This window comes from Pristiophorus japonicus, chromosome 8 (assembly GCF_044704955.1).
Source record: "Pristiophorus japonicus isolate sPriJap1 chromosome 8, sPriJap1.hap1, whole genome shotgun sequence".
Classification (NCBI taxonomy): Eukaryota; Metazoa; Chordata; class Chondrichthyes; family Pristiophoridae; genus Pristiophorus; species Pristiophorus japonicus.
The window spans coordinates 198,434,968-198,447,647 of record NC_091984.1 but is presented as its reverse complement, the minus strand read 5'-3'; the positions used below and the strand labels follow the sequence as shown (position 1 = coordinate 198,447,647).

General features: G+C 42.8%; 1 protein-coding gene across 1 annotated transcript in view; it reads right to left on the bottom strand.

The window, feature by feature from the left end:
• Positions 1 to 1,186: 1,186 nt before the first annotated feature.
• Positions 1,187 to 12,680, bottom strand: part of ddx54 (DEAD (Asp-Glu-Ala-Asp) box polypeptide 54) — a 54,760-nt gene continuing 43,266 nt past the window's right edge. The window contains exons 19-20 of the mRNA XM_070887738.1: positions 3,144 to 3,238; positions 1,187 to 1,759 (exon numbers count right to left, since the gene is read on the bottom strand). Coding sequence (XP_070743839.1) covers positions 1,521 to 1,759; positions 3,144 to 3,238 — 334 coding nt within the window. The 3' untranslated portion in view covers positions 1,187 to 1,520. The remainder of the gene's footprint in view (positions 1,760 to 3,143; positions 3,239 to 12,680) is intronic.

The following is a 12,680-nucleotide window of genomic DNA, read 5'->3' as shown; positions in this document are numbered from 1 at the left end:
TGTTTTTCTGTGCTTACAGGAATTTGCTCATGCTTGGTAATTATGAAAATATTTTTTCCAACTAATTCAAAAAAAATCTTGATATTACAGTAAATAACATTGTATTGAATAGACACTCTTCTACCCCCAAACAGTAACGTTGTGCTTTAAGATCACAAAAAAAAACAGATCAAGTTTAGTTCAGGAAGAGCTAACGTTGGCAGCACAAGATCAAAGTCTCATCTCACTAGATCATCCAGTGCAAAGAAAATTAACATAACTCCTACAAAAGAAAAAAGCCACTCGTTTACATTTAGAGTTGACAGTCAGACACATGCAAGTGACCAGATTGAATGACAACAGACCTTTTTAGATGGTAACTAATTCACATGTACATTAGCCACTTGTATTATTTCACTGTTGATTATATAATTGGATAAATTCATGGTAACAGAAGATTCCACCCACAGAAATCATTTATTTTATTCTGTTTTCAATCATTTCTTCACTGTGCCAGAATATGTCAATTTAATTACTGAAGCATTTATAGTGTGTATTTTGTTTGGTTACAGACTTTTAATGGACCTGAATTGGCACTCCCCACAAGCGCATACACGAGGCGCGCACACGCCCATGGGGTCCCCTCAAGTTCCGGGTTTAGGTATGCGAAGCGCATGCGCCTAAGCCTAACTTGCAATCTGTCAAAAATTCGCTGAAACTAAAGGGACTCTGCGAGCGGAGAGTTGGGCTATATGCCCTAATTCTTACGACTGATGCCTGCTTTTATCGGCGTAAGACTGTTAAAGCACAGAATAATACATTTTTTTTCACTAATTTAAACATTTAAAATCCTATTAAATAAGGTAAGTTTATTCTTCGACCCTTTAAAATGTAAATTTATTTTTCAAAAAATTAGGTACTTTCATAGAAATTTTGCGGTCGGAGGCATCCGCCTGCGGGGAGCTTCGACCGCAAATTCTGGGCCAATAAGTTTTTGCATGATACACAGCAACAACTTATTTTTCAGGGTGTGGTTTTATGACAGCATCTAATATGCTCATTGTCTGAGCAATAGCATTTTATAATTTAACGCAAAGTGACAAAGTTTTAAAATAAAAAAAATAATTCCTGTCTTTTATAGTGGGCTGATACGGTACATACATTTTAGAAATGGACGCAAAATACCAAATAAAAATACTGTGCTGAGCTCAGTATAATTTTTTTTATTAATAAATGTGCATAACCTCTTGAAGTCTTCAGATTCTCTTGATCTTCAGGATCATATTCTACAAAACAAGCTTCATTATAAATAGTCTTTATGTTGCAGCTTATACAATCTTATGAAAGTCGCTATGTTCAATATTACCTCCCCTTCCCCCCACCTAATAAATTTCCAATCAAAAACCTGCATAAGTAACAAGGAAGGCAAGTGAGCATCAGCTAATGTTAGCCGGCAGCACATCATTATTGTAAATGGCAATAAGAGCAAATAGTCCAGTTCTGTAGGTGATTTTTTTTTTTTTTTTAAAAAGAATTGTGGATTACATCTTTTTCCTCATTTTTCCTTTGCCTTTGGCTCTACCAAAGGCCATGCTCTTCATTTCTCTTACACGTTGCCGATTCTTTTGCTTGAGCTTCTTCATTCCTCCCCTTTGCAGAAACTGAGATTTTTCTTTTTTCTTTCTATCTCTGAGGATTTCAGCGTTGGTCTTTAGCTCGGAGCGCACGCCAGGCTGTTGCCCGTGTTTTCTTGGGAAGGAACTAGAGTTTCCTCTTCTACCTGTAATATTATACAAGTTAATTTTTGTTTTCATGGAAAAAATCAGAATGTTATGGTACAGAGACAGGCAATTTGATCCATCATGTTCATAATTCTTTAAAAGCTTGAAGACCTCTATCAAGACTTTCTTAGCTCCAGTGAAAAAAACAACTTCTTGTCTCTCTTCATAACTGTAACTCCTCATTCTTGCTAGGATACAACCTCCTGTAGCTTTTCACAATAGTTGGCATAATGTCATACCCTTCAAATTAGTGTCATCACAAAATTTCAGTATTTTTCCTTCAATTCCTACATCCAGTTAATTTATGTATATGGAAAGAACAGCCCCAAGCGATTGATTGGCACCCATCCACCATCTTAAACATTCAGTCCCTCCACCACTAGTGCACCATGGCTGCAGTCTGTACTATCTACAATATGCACTGCAGCAACTCTCCAAGGCTTCTTCGACAGCACCTCCCAAAGCTGCGACCTCTACCACCTAGAAGGAAAGGGCCGCAGGCGCATGCGAACACCAACACCTCCAAGTCACACACCATCCTGACGGGGAAATATATTGCCGTTCCTTCATCATGGCTGGGTCAAAATCCTGGAACTTACTCCCTAACAGCACTCATTCCCTAACCACACGGATTGCAGTGGTTCAAGGTGGCGGCTCACCACCATATTCTCAAGGGCAATTAGGAATGGCAATAAATGGTGACCTTACCAGTGATGCCCACATCCCAGGTACAACATTTACATAGTTACAGGAAGAAAAGAAAATGAAGGACAGGTAATCTATCTGGCTGGTACCAAAAATTATCTTAGATCATCCACTTCATCAAATATCTATCGAATTGTCCCTCACATTTTCTCACACCATCTGCCTCCACTGTTTTCCTGGGCAGTCTATTCCACACGTTCACTACACACTATGTAAAGTAATCTGTGTACCTTCCCCCAAGAGTCTATGTGGCCTTTTCTATAGTTTGTGACGATCTTAATTGGAATCTTGGATATCATTGCAAATCAGATATTTTAAAAAGGTACTGCACAAGTGTTCTGGCAAGATTAACAAATGCAAAAGGACAGAACTATAATTAAAATGAAAAGAATTAAAAAAAGATAAATATATAATTTCCTGTTAATGGACTATAACAAATTTTGCACTGATAAACATTTAGTAGCACAGCTCCTGGTCTAATACCACACGAGTTTTTGAAAAAGAAATTGCATACAAAATACATTTAATAACATTTATGATCAGCACAAGGTATTTAGTTTTTAACCAATATGTTGACACATAAAAATAACAATGATTAATTGGTTTGTTCACTGGAATATTGTAAATAGCAGCTACATTTTGTTAAAATACCCTCTGTAAAAAAAAAAGTAATCTTACCTCGACCACCTCGCCTGTGATTTCTTTGCTCATTTTCATTTTCATCATCGGACATTCTTTCATCAATCTTGTATTTCTTCTTCCATTCCTCATAACTAAATATTGCTGGTCAAGGAAGTTGATATATTTTGGATAGTTATTTTTATTTTACCATTTTAAGCTCAAATCCTAAATATGAACTGGCTCAAAAAAATGAGTGAAATTTTAAACAAAAAACACACTGACTGCTGTGAGACAGTCATGCTGCTCAGTTGAGTATAAATCATTTCTGAAGAGCTCAGGCCACATGCGATTGAATTCAAAATGATAGAAAAGTTCTTTTGACGTTCTTGTAAAGTTTCTATATTTTTCCCTTAACTAAAGTTATCAGGCTGCTGTTCTACATAGTCATAATCAGGCCATACTTGACTGTCAAAGGGCACAGTGGTACAATTAATTAGTGGTCAAAATATATATTCATCTGAATCTAGAATGATACAGCACAGGAGGCCATTCGGCACATCGTACCTTTGCCGGCCCTTTGGTAGAGCTAAACAATTAATCCCACTCCCCTATTTCCGATACGCTCTGTCATTTTTTTCCCTTCAAGTATTTATCCAATTTCTTTTTGAATGTTTGAATGTTTCTATTGAATCTGTTTCCATCAGCTTTTCAGGCAGTGCATTCCAGATCACAACAACCTGCTGTGTAAAAAGGTTTCCTCATGTCGCCTCTGGTTCTTTTGCCAATCACCTTAAATCTGTGCTCTTTGGTTACCGACCCTTCTGCCACCAGAAACAGTTTTTCCTTATGTACACTATCAACATTGACTCTGGACCCCATGAAGTCTCATGGCATCAGGTCAAACATGGGCAAGGAAATTTCCTGCTGATTACCACCTTCTGCCCAGTCTCAGCTGATGAATCAGTGCTCCTCCATGTTGAACTCCACTTGGAAGAAGCACTGAGAGTAGCACGAGCACAGAATGCACTCTGGGTGGGAGGACTTCAATGTCCATCACCAAGAGTGGCTCAGTAGCACCACTACTGACCGAGTTGGCTGAGTCCTGAAGAACATAACTGCCAGACTGGGCCTGCGACAGGTGGTGAGAGAGCCAACACGAGGGGAAAAACCTACTTGACCTCGTCCTCACCAATCTACCTGTTGCATCTGTCCATGACAGCATTGGTAGTAGAGACCACCGCACAGTCATTGTGGAGACGAAGTTCCATCTTCACACTGAGGATACCCTCCATCATGTTGTGTGACACTACCATCATGCTAAATGGGATAGAATCAGAACAGATCTAGTAGCTCAAAACTGGGCATCCATGAGGCGCTGTGGGCCATCAGCAGCAGCAGAATTGTAATCCCCACAATCTGTAACCTCATGGCTTGGCATATACCTCACTCTACTATCATCATCAAGCCAGGGGACCAACCCTGGTTCAATAAGGAATGTAGAAGAGCATGCCATGAGCAGCACCAGGCATACCTAAAAATGAGGTGCCATCCTGGGGAAGCTAACACAGGACTACATGGTTATCAAAAAGCAGAAGCAGCATGCTATAGACAGGCTAAGCAATCCCACAATCAATGGATCAAATCAAAGCTCTGCAGTCCTGCCACATCCAGTAATGAATGGTGGTGGACCATTAAACAAGTAACAGGAGGAGGAGACGACATGAATAGCCCCATCCTCAAAGATGGCGCAGCTTAGCACGTGAGTGCAAAAGACAAGACTGAAATGTTTACAACCATCTTCAGCCAGAAGTACCGAGTGAATGATCCATATCAGCCTTCTCCTGAGGTCCCCACCATCATAGAAGCCAGTTTTCATCCAATTCGATTCACGCCACGTGATATCAAGAAATGGCTGAGCACGTTAGATACAGCAAAGGCTATGGGTCCTGACAATATAGAAACATAGAAAATAGGTGCAGGAACAGGCCATCCTGCCCTTCGAGCCTGCACTAATATGATCATGGCTGATCATGCAACTTCAGTACTTCACTCCTGCCTTCTCTCTATACCCCCGATCCCTTTAGCCGTAAGGGCCACATCTAACTCCCTTTTGAATATATCTAACGAACTGGACAACAACTTACTGTGGTAGAGAATTCCATAGGTTCACAATTCTGAGTGAAAAGGTTTCTCCTCATCTCGGTCCTATATGGTTTACCCCTTATCTTTAGACTGTGACCCCTGGTTCTGGACTTCCCCAACATCGGGAACATTTTTCCTGCATCTAACCTGTCCAATCCCGTCAGAAGTTTATATGCTTCTATGAGATCCCCTCTCATTCTTCTAAATTCCAGTGAATATAAGCCAAGTCGATCCAGTCTTTCTTCATATGTCAAGTGCTGCCATCCCGGGAATCAGTCTGGTGAACCTTCGCTGCACTCCCTCAATAGCAAGAATGTCCTTCCTCAGATTAGGAAACCAAAACTGCACACAATACTCAAGGTATGGTCTCACCAAGGCCATGTACAACTGCAGCAAGACCTCCCTGCTCCTACTATACTCAAATCCCCTCGCTATGAAGGCCAACATGCCATTTGCTTTTCTTAACTGCCTGCTGTACCTGCATGCCTACTTTCAATGACTGATGTACCATGACACCCAGGTTTTGTTGCACCTCCCCTTTTACTAATCTGTCACCATTCAGATAATAATCTGCCTTCCTGTTTTTGCCACCAAAGTGGATAACCTCACACTTATCCACATGATACTGCATCTACCATGCATTTATCTGCAAACTTGGAGATATTATATTCAATTCCTTTGTCTAAATCATTAATATATATTGTAAATAGCTGGGGTCCCAGCACTGAACCTTGCGGTACCCCCACTAGTCATTGCCTGCCATTCTGAAAAGGACCCAGCTTTGTGCTGGAGACTTGTGCTCCAGAACTAACTGTGCCTCTAGCCAAGCTGTTCCAGTACAGCTACAACACTGGCATCCATCTGACAATGTGGAAAACTGCCCAGGTACATCCTGTCCACAAAAAGCAGGACAAATCCAATCCAGCCAATTACTGCCCCATCAGTCTACTCTCAATCATCAGCAAAGTGACTAAAGGTGTCATCGACAGTGCTATCAAGTGGCACTTATTCACCAATAACCTGCTCACAGATGCCCAGTTTGGGTTCTGCCAGGACAATTCGGGATCCAGACCTCATTACAGCCTCAGTCCAAACATGGACAAAAGAGCTGAATTCCAGAGGTGAGGTGAGTGTGACTGCTCTTGACATCAAGGCAGCATATGATAGAGTGTAGCATCAAAGAGCCCTAGTAAAAATGAAGTCAATGGGAATCAGGGGGAAAATTCTCCACTGGCTGGAGTCATACCTAGCACAAAGGAAGATGGTTGGAGGTCAATCATCAATCACAGCCCCAGGACATCGCTGCAGGAGTTCCTCAGGACAGAGTCCTAGGCCCAACCATCTTCAGCTGCTTCATCAATGACCTTCCCTCCATCAAAAGGTCAGAAATGGGGATGTTTGCTGATGACTGCAGTGTTCAGTTCCATTCACAACTCCTCAGATAATGAAGCAGTCCATGTTTGCATGCAGCAAGACCTGGACAACATTCAGGCGTGGGCTGATAAGTGGCAAGTAACATTCGTGCCACACAAGTGCCAGGCAATGACCATCTCCAACAAGCGAGAGGCTAACCTCCGCCCCTTGACATTCAACAGCAATGCCATCACTGAATCCACCATCAACATCCTGGGGGTTCACCATTGACCAGAAACTCAACTGGACCAGCCCATAAATACCGTGGCAACAAGAGCAGGTCAGAGGCTGGGTATTCTGCGCCGGGTGCCTCACCTCCTGACTCCCCAAAGCCTCTCCAAGGCATAAGTCAGGAGTGAGATGGAATACGCTCCACTTGCCTGGATGAGTGCAACTCCAACAACTCAGGAAGCTCGACATCATTTAGCACAAAGCAACCTGCTTGATTGGCACCCCATCCACCATCTTAAACATTCACTTCCTCCACCACCGGCATACTGTGGCTGCAGTGTGTACGATCTGCAAGATGCACTGCAGCAATTCGCCAAGGCTTCTTCAGCAGCACCTCCCAAACCCGCGACCTCTACCACCTAGAAGGCAGCAGGTACATGGGAACACCATCACCTGCAAGTTCCCTTCCAAGTTCCACCACCCTGACTTGGAAGTATATCGCTGTTCCTTCATCGCCACTTGGTTAAAGTCCTGGAACTCCCTCCCTAACAGCATTGTAGGAATACGCACCACACGGACTGCAGCGGTACAAGAAGGCCGCTCACCATCACTTTCTCAAGGGCAATTAGGGATGGGCAATAAATGCTGCAACACCCACATCCCATAAACAGAAAAAAAAATCCTTCAAGAATTTGAACACCTCTATCAAATCTCCATAACATTCTCTGCTCTAAGGAGAATAACTCCTTCTTCTCCAGTCTCCACACATAACAGAAGTCTCTTATCCCTGATACCATTCTAGTAAATCTCTTTTGCACCTTCTCCAAAGCATTGACATCATTCCTAAAGTGTGGTGCCCAGAATTGAACACTACTCCAGGTGAGGCCTAACCAGTGGTTTATAAGGTTTTTGTACTCTATGCCTCTATTAATAAAGCCCAGGATCCCATGTTTTTCCAAACAGTCTTCTCAACTTATCCTGGCACCTTCAAAGATTTGTGTACCGCCCTCCTCCCCTCAGGTCTTTTTATGAATTTGCTGGTCAGATTCTAGAAATTCTGCCCACTATGAAAAGTTACATTTAGGTTATTTTCACTATTTTCAGTATCGAGTCTAAAGTATTAAATTGTCATGCACTGGTGCCTTTATTGGTGGGACTGGTTCAGATGTGCCCAGTGATAAAACCATGACTAAGACAGCTCAATTGTCTTGATTCCCAACACTAGGTAATGTGAAGATGGATCCCTCACATAGCAAATTTCAAACTTAAGCCCAGTTCTTTAGAGGAAGCACAGCCTGTAGATTTCTCTACTTTAGGGATGGGGATGGGGCAAGGAAGAAGTCCAGGATCCCATGGACTAGAAGGATATAGCAGGGCAGCTCAGTCCCATGGATTGCACATCCTGTGGCATGTGGGAAGTCCCGGGTGCTTCGCGAAGTCGGGGTGACCACGTGTGCGGGAGGTGTCTCCAGCTGCACCAACTCGAGCTCCGTTTTTTGGAGCTTGAGCGGCAGCTGGGGTCACTGCGGTGCCTCCGTGAGAGTGAGAGCAACGTGGATAGCACGTTTGAGGAGGTGGTCACCCCGCAGCTTAAGAGTGTGCAGGCAGAGAGGGACTGAGTGACCGCCAGACAGAAGAGGAGGACTAGGCAGGGGTCCACTGAATCCATTTGCTCTCCAACCGATATTCTGTTCTGAGTACCGGTGGGGGCGATGGTGGCTCTGGGGAGTACAGCCGGAGCCAAATCCACGGCATCACGGGTAGCTCAGCTGCACGGCAGGGGTGGGGGGAGAAAGAAGAATGGAAGAGCTATTGTGGTAGGGGATTCAGTAGTCAGGGAAGCAGACAGGCGTTTCTGCGGCTGCAGACATGACTCCAGGATGGTATGTTGCCTCCCTGGTGCCAGGGTCAAGGATGTCAGTGAGCGGCTGCAGGGCATTCTGGGGGGAGAGGGTGAACAGTCAGAGGTCATGGTCCACATCAGTACCAATTACATAGGTAGGAAGAGGGATGAGGTCCTGCAGGCAGAGTTTAGGGAGCTAGGAGAGAGATTAAAAAGCAGGACCTCAAAGGTAGTAATCTCCGGATTACTCCCAGTGCCACGAGCTAGTGAGTACAGAAATACGAGGATAGAGCAGATGAATACGTGGCTGGAGAGATGGTGCAGGCGGGAGGACTTTAGTTTCCTGAGGCATTGGGACTGCTTCTGGGGGAGGTGGGACTTGTACAAGCCGGATGGGTCGCACCTCAACAGAGCCAGGACCAATATTCTCGCGGGTTTTGGGGGGGGGGGGGGGGGGGGTGGCGGTTTGCTAGTGCTGTTGGGGAGGGTTTAAACTTGCTTGGCAGGGGGATGGGAACCTGAAAATAGATTCAGTAGGGAGGGGAGTAAAGCTGGAATTAGAAAGCAAAAATAAAGAAAGTCGGTTTGAAGGAGAGGAAACATGCAGGAAAAATGGGTAAAAAAACAAACTTAAAGGCAATTTGTCTAAATACACGTAGCATTTGTAACAAAATAGTTGAGTTGAAGGCACAAATTGAGACAAATGGGTATGATCTGATAGCCATTACAGAGACGTGGTTGCAAGGTGACCAGGACTGGGAATTAAATATTCAGGGGTACTTGACAATCCGGAAGGACAGACAGAAAGGAAAAGGAGGTGGGGTAGCTCAATTGCAAAAGATGGGAATCACTGCAATAGTAAGAAACGATTTAGCTCAAATGATAAGGGTGTTGAAACAGTTTGGGTGGAGATAAGGAACAATAAAGGGAAAAAGTCACTGGTGGGTGTAGTCTATAGGCCCCCTAACAGTAGCAGCTCTGTTGGTCGGAGCATAAACCAGGAAATAGTGGGGGCTTGTAAAAAGGGAACAGCAATAATCATGGGAGATTTTAACCTCCATACTGATTGGACAAATCAAATTGGTCAGGGTGGCCTTGAGGAGGTGTTCATAGAGTGCGTAAGGGATGAGTTCCTTGAGCAGTATGTAACAGAACCAACCAGGGGACAGGCTAACTTAGATCTGGTCCTGTGTAATGAGACAGGATTAATAAACATTCTCCTTGTAAAGGATCCCATCGGAATGAGTGATCATAGCATGATTGAATTTCAAATTCAGATGGAGGGTGAGAAAGTTGGATCTCTAACCAGCATACTAAGCTTAAATAAAGGGGACTATGAAGGTATGAGGGCAAAGTTAGGTAAAGTGGACTGGGAAAATAGATTAAAGTGTAGGACGGTTGATGAACAGTGGTGTATGTTTAAGGAGATATTTCACAACTCATAAAAAAAAAATATATTCAAGCGAGGAGGAAAGGGTGTAAGAGAAAATAACTAAAGAAATAAAGACAGTATCCAATTAAAAACAAGGGCATACAAAGTGACCAAAACTAGTGGGAGGTCAGAAGACTGGGAAGCTTTCAAAAGCCAGCAAAGAACAACTAAAAAAATGATTAAGAAAGGGAACTAGCACAAAATATACAAACAGATAGCAAGAGTTTCTATAGGTAGATAAAAAGGAAAAGAGTAGCTAAAGTAAATGTTGGTCCCTTAGAGGATGAGACCGGGGAATTAATAATGGGGAACATGAAGATGGCAGAAACTCTAAACAAATATTTTGTATCAGTCTTTACGGTAGAGGACACTAACAATATTCCAACACTGGATAGTCAAGGGGCTATCGGGGGGGGGGAGGAACTTAACATAATCACAATCACTAAGGAGGTGGTAGTCAGTAAGATAATGGGACTAAAGGCAGATAAATCCCTGGACCTGATGGCTTGCATCCTAGGCTCTTGAGAAGTAGCGGCAGGGATTATGGATGCATTGGTTGTAATTTACCAAAATTCCCTGGATTCTGGGGAGGTCCCAGCAGATTGGAAAACTGCAAATATAATGCTCCTATTTAAAAAATGAAGCAGACAAAAATCAGGAAACTATAGACCAGTTAGCCTAACATCTGTGGTTGGGAAAATGTTGGGAGTCCATTATTAAAGAAGCAGTAGCAGGACATTTGGAAAAACAAAATTTGGTCAGGCAGAGTTAGCATGGATTTTTGAAGGGAAAGTCATGTTTGTCAAATTTTCTGGAGTTCTTTGAGGATGTAATGAACAGGGTGGATAAAGGGGAACCAGTGGATGTGGTGTATTTGGACTTCCAGAAGGCATTCGACAAGGTGCCACATAAAAGATTACTGCACAAGATAAAAATTCATGGGGTTGGGGGTAATATATATTAGCATGAATAAAGGATTGGCTAACTAACAGAAAACAGAGAGAGTCGGGATAAATGGTTCATTCTCTGGTTGGCAACCAATAACTAGTGGGGTGCTGCAGGGATCAGTGCTGGGACCCCAACGATTTACCATCTATATTAACGACTTGGAAGAAGGGACTGAGTGTAACGTAGCCAAGTTTACTGATGATACAAAGATGGGAGGAAAAGCAATGTGTGAGGAAGACACAAAAAATCTGCAAAAGGACATAGACAGACAAAGTGAGTGGGCAAAAATTTGGCAGATAGAGTATAATGTTGGAAAATGTGAGGTCATGCATTTTGGCAGAAAAAAAATCAAAGAGCAAGTTATTATTTAAATGGAGAAAGATTGCACAGTGCCGCAGTACAGCAGGACCTGGGGGTACTTGTGCATGAAACAAAAAAAAAAGTATGCAGGTACAGCAAGTGATCAGGAAGGCCAATGGTATTTTGGCCTTTATTGCAAAGGGGATGGAGTATAAAAGCAAGGAAGTCTTGCTACAATTATACAAGGTATTGGTGAGGACACACCTGGAATACTGCGTGCAGTTTTGGTTTCCATATTTACGAAAGGATATACTTGTTTTGGAGGCAGTTCAAAGAAGGTTCACTAGGTTGATTCTGGGGATGAGGGGGTTCACTTATGAGGAAAGGTTGAGTAGGTTGGGCCTCTACTCATTGGAATTCAGAAGAATGAGAGGTGATCTTTTCGAAACATATAAGATTATGAGGGGGCTTGACAAGGTGGATGCAGAGAGGATATTTCCACTGATGGAGGAGACTAGAACTAGAGGGCATGATCTTAGAATAAGGGGCTGCCCATTTAAAACAAGGAAGAGAAATTTCTTCTCTCAGAGGGTTGTAAATCTCTGGAATTCGCTGCCTCGGAGAGCTGGGACATTGAATAAATTTAATACAGAAATAGACAGTTTCTTAAACGATAAGGGGATAATGGGTTATGGGGAGCAGGTAGGGAAGTGGAGCTGAGTCCATGATCAGATCAGCCATGATCTTATTGAATGGCGGAGCAGGCTCGAGGCCGTATGGCCTACTCATGTTCCTATTTCTTATGTTCTTATGTTCTAAGTCTGCCTTAGTTACCACAGCAGACCTCTGAATGCAGACCATTCACCTACCCTTTTTACTGAGGAATTACACACGGTGTCAGGAGGAGCGAATATAAACCAAAGCTTATGGAAACTGAGAATACCTTGTTTGTGAGCCAGGAATCACCGATAAGGGAGGCCATTCAGTCCATCTTAGTTCCTCCATCCAAAATACACAGATGTCCCTCCCCACTTGTTTCTAAAATCATTCCATGGGTTTTGCCTCCCCTATGTTCTTTGGAAGCCAATTCCATGCATTGATTATTGTTTGAGAAGAAAAACTTCCTGATATCAGTCCTAAATTTGCCATTTACTTATCTGAGACCATTTTCCCATGCCTTATTCTTGCAATTTAGGTGAAAATAATCTTCCAGATGTACCTTTTCCATATTGTTTACTAGCTTGTATACTTATATAAAATTACCTCTTTGATTTCAAGGCCAAGAAGCCCAAGTTTCTCCAATCACTTTAATAACTCAGACCATTGTCACAGGGATCAGCCTTGT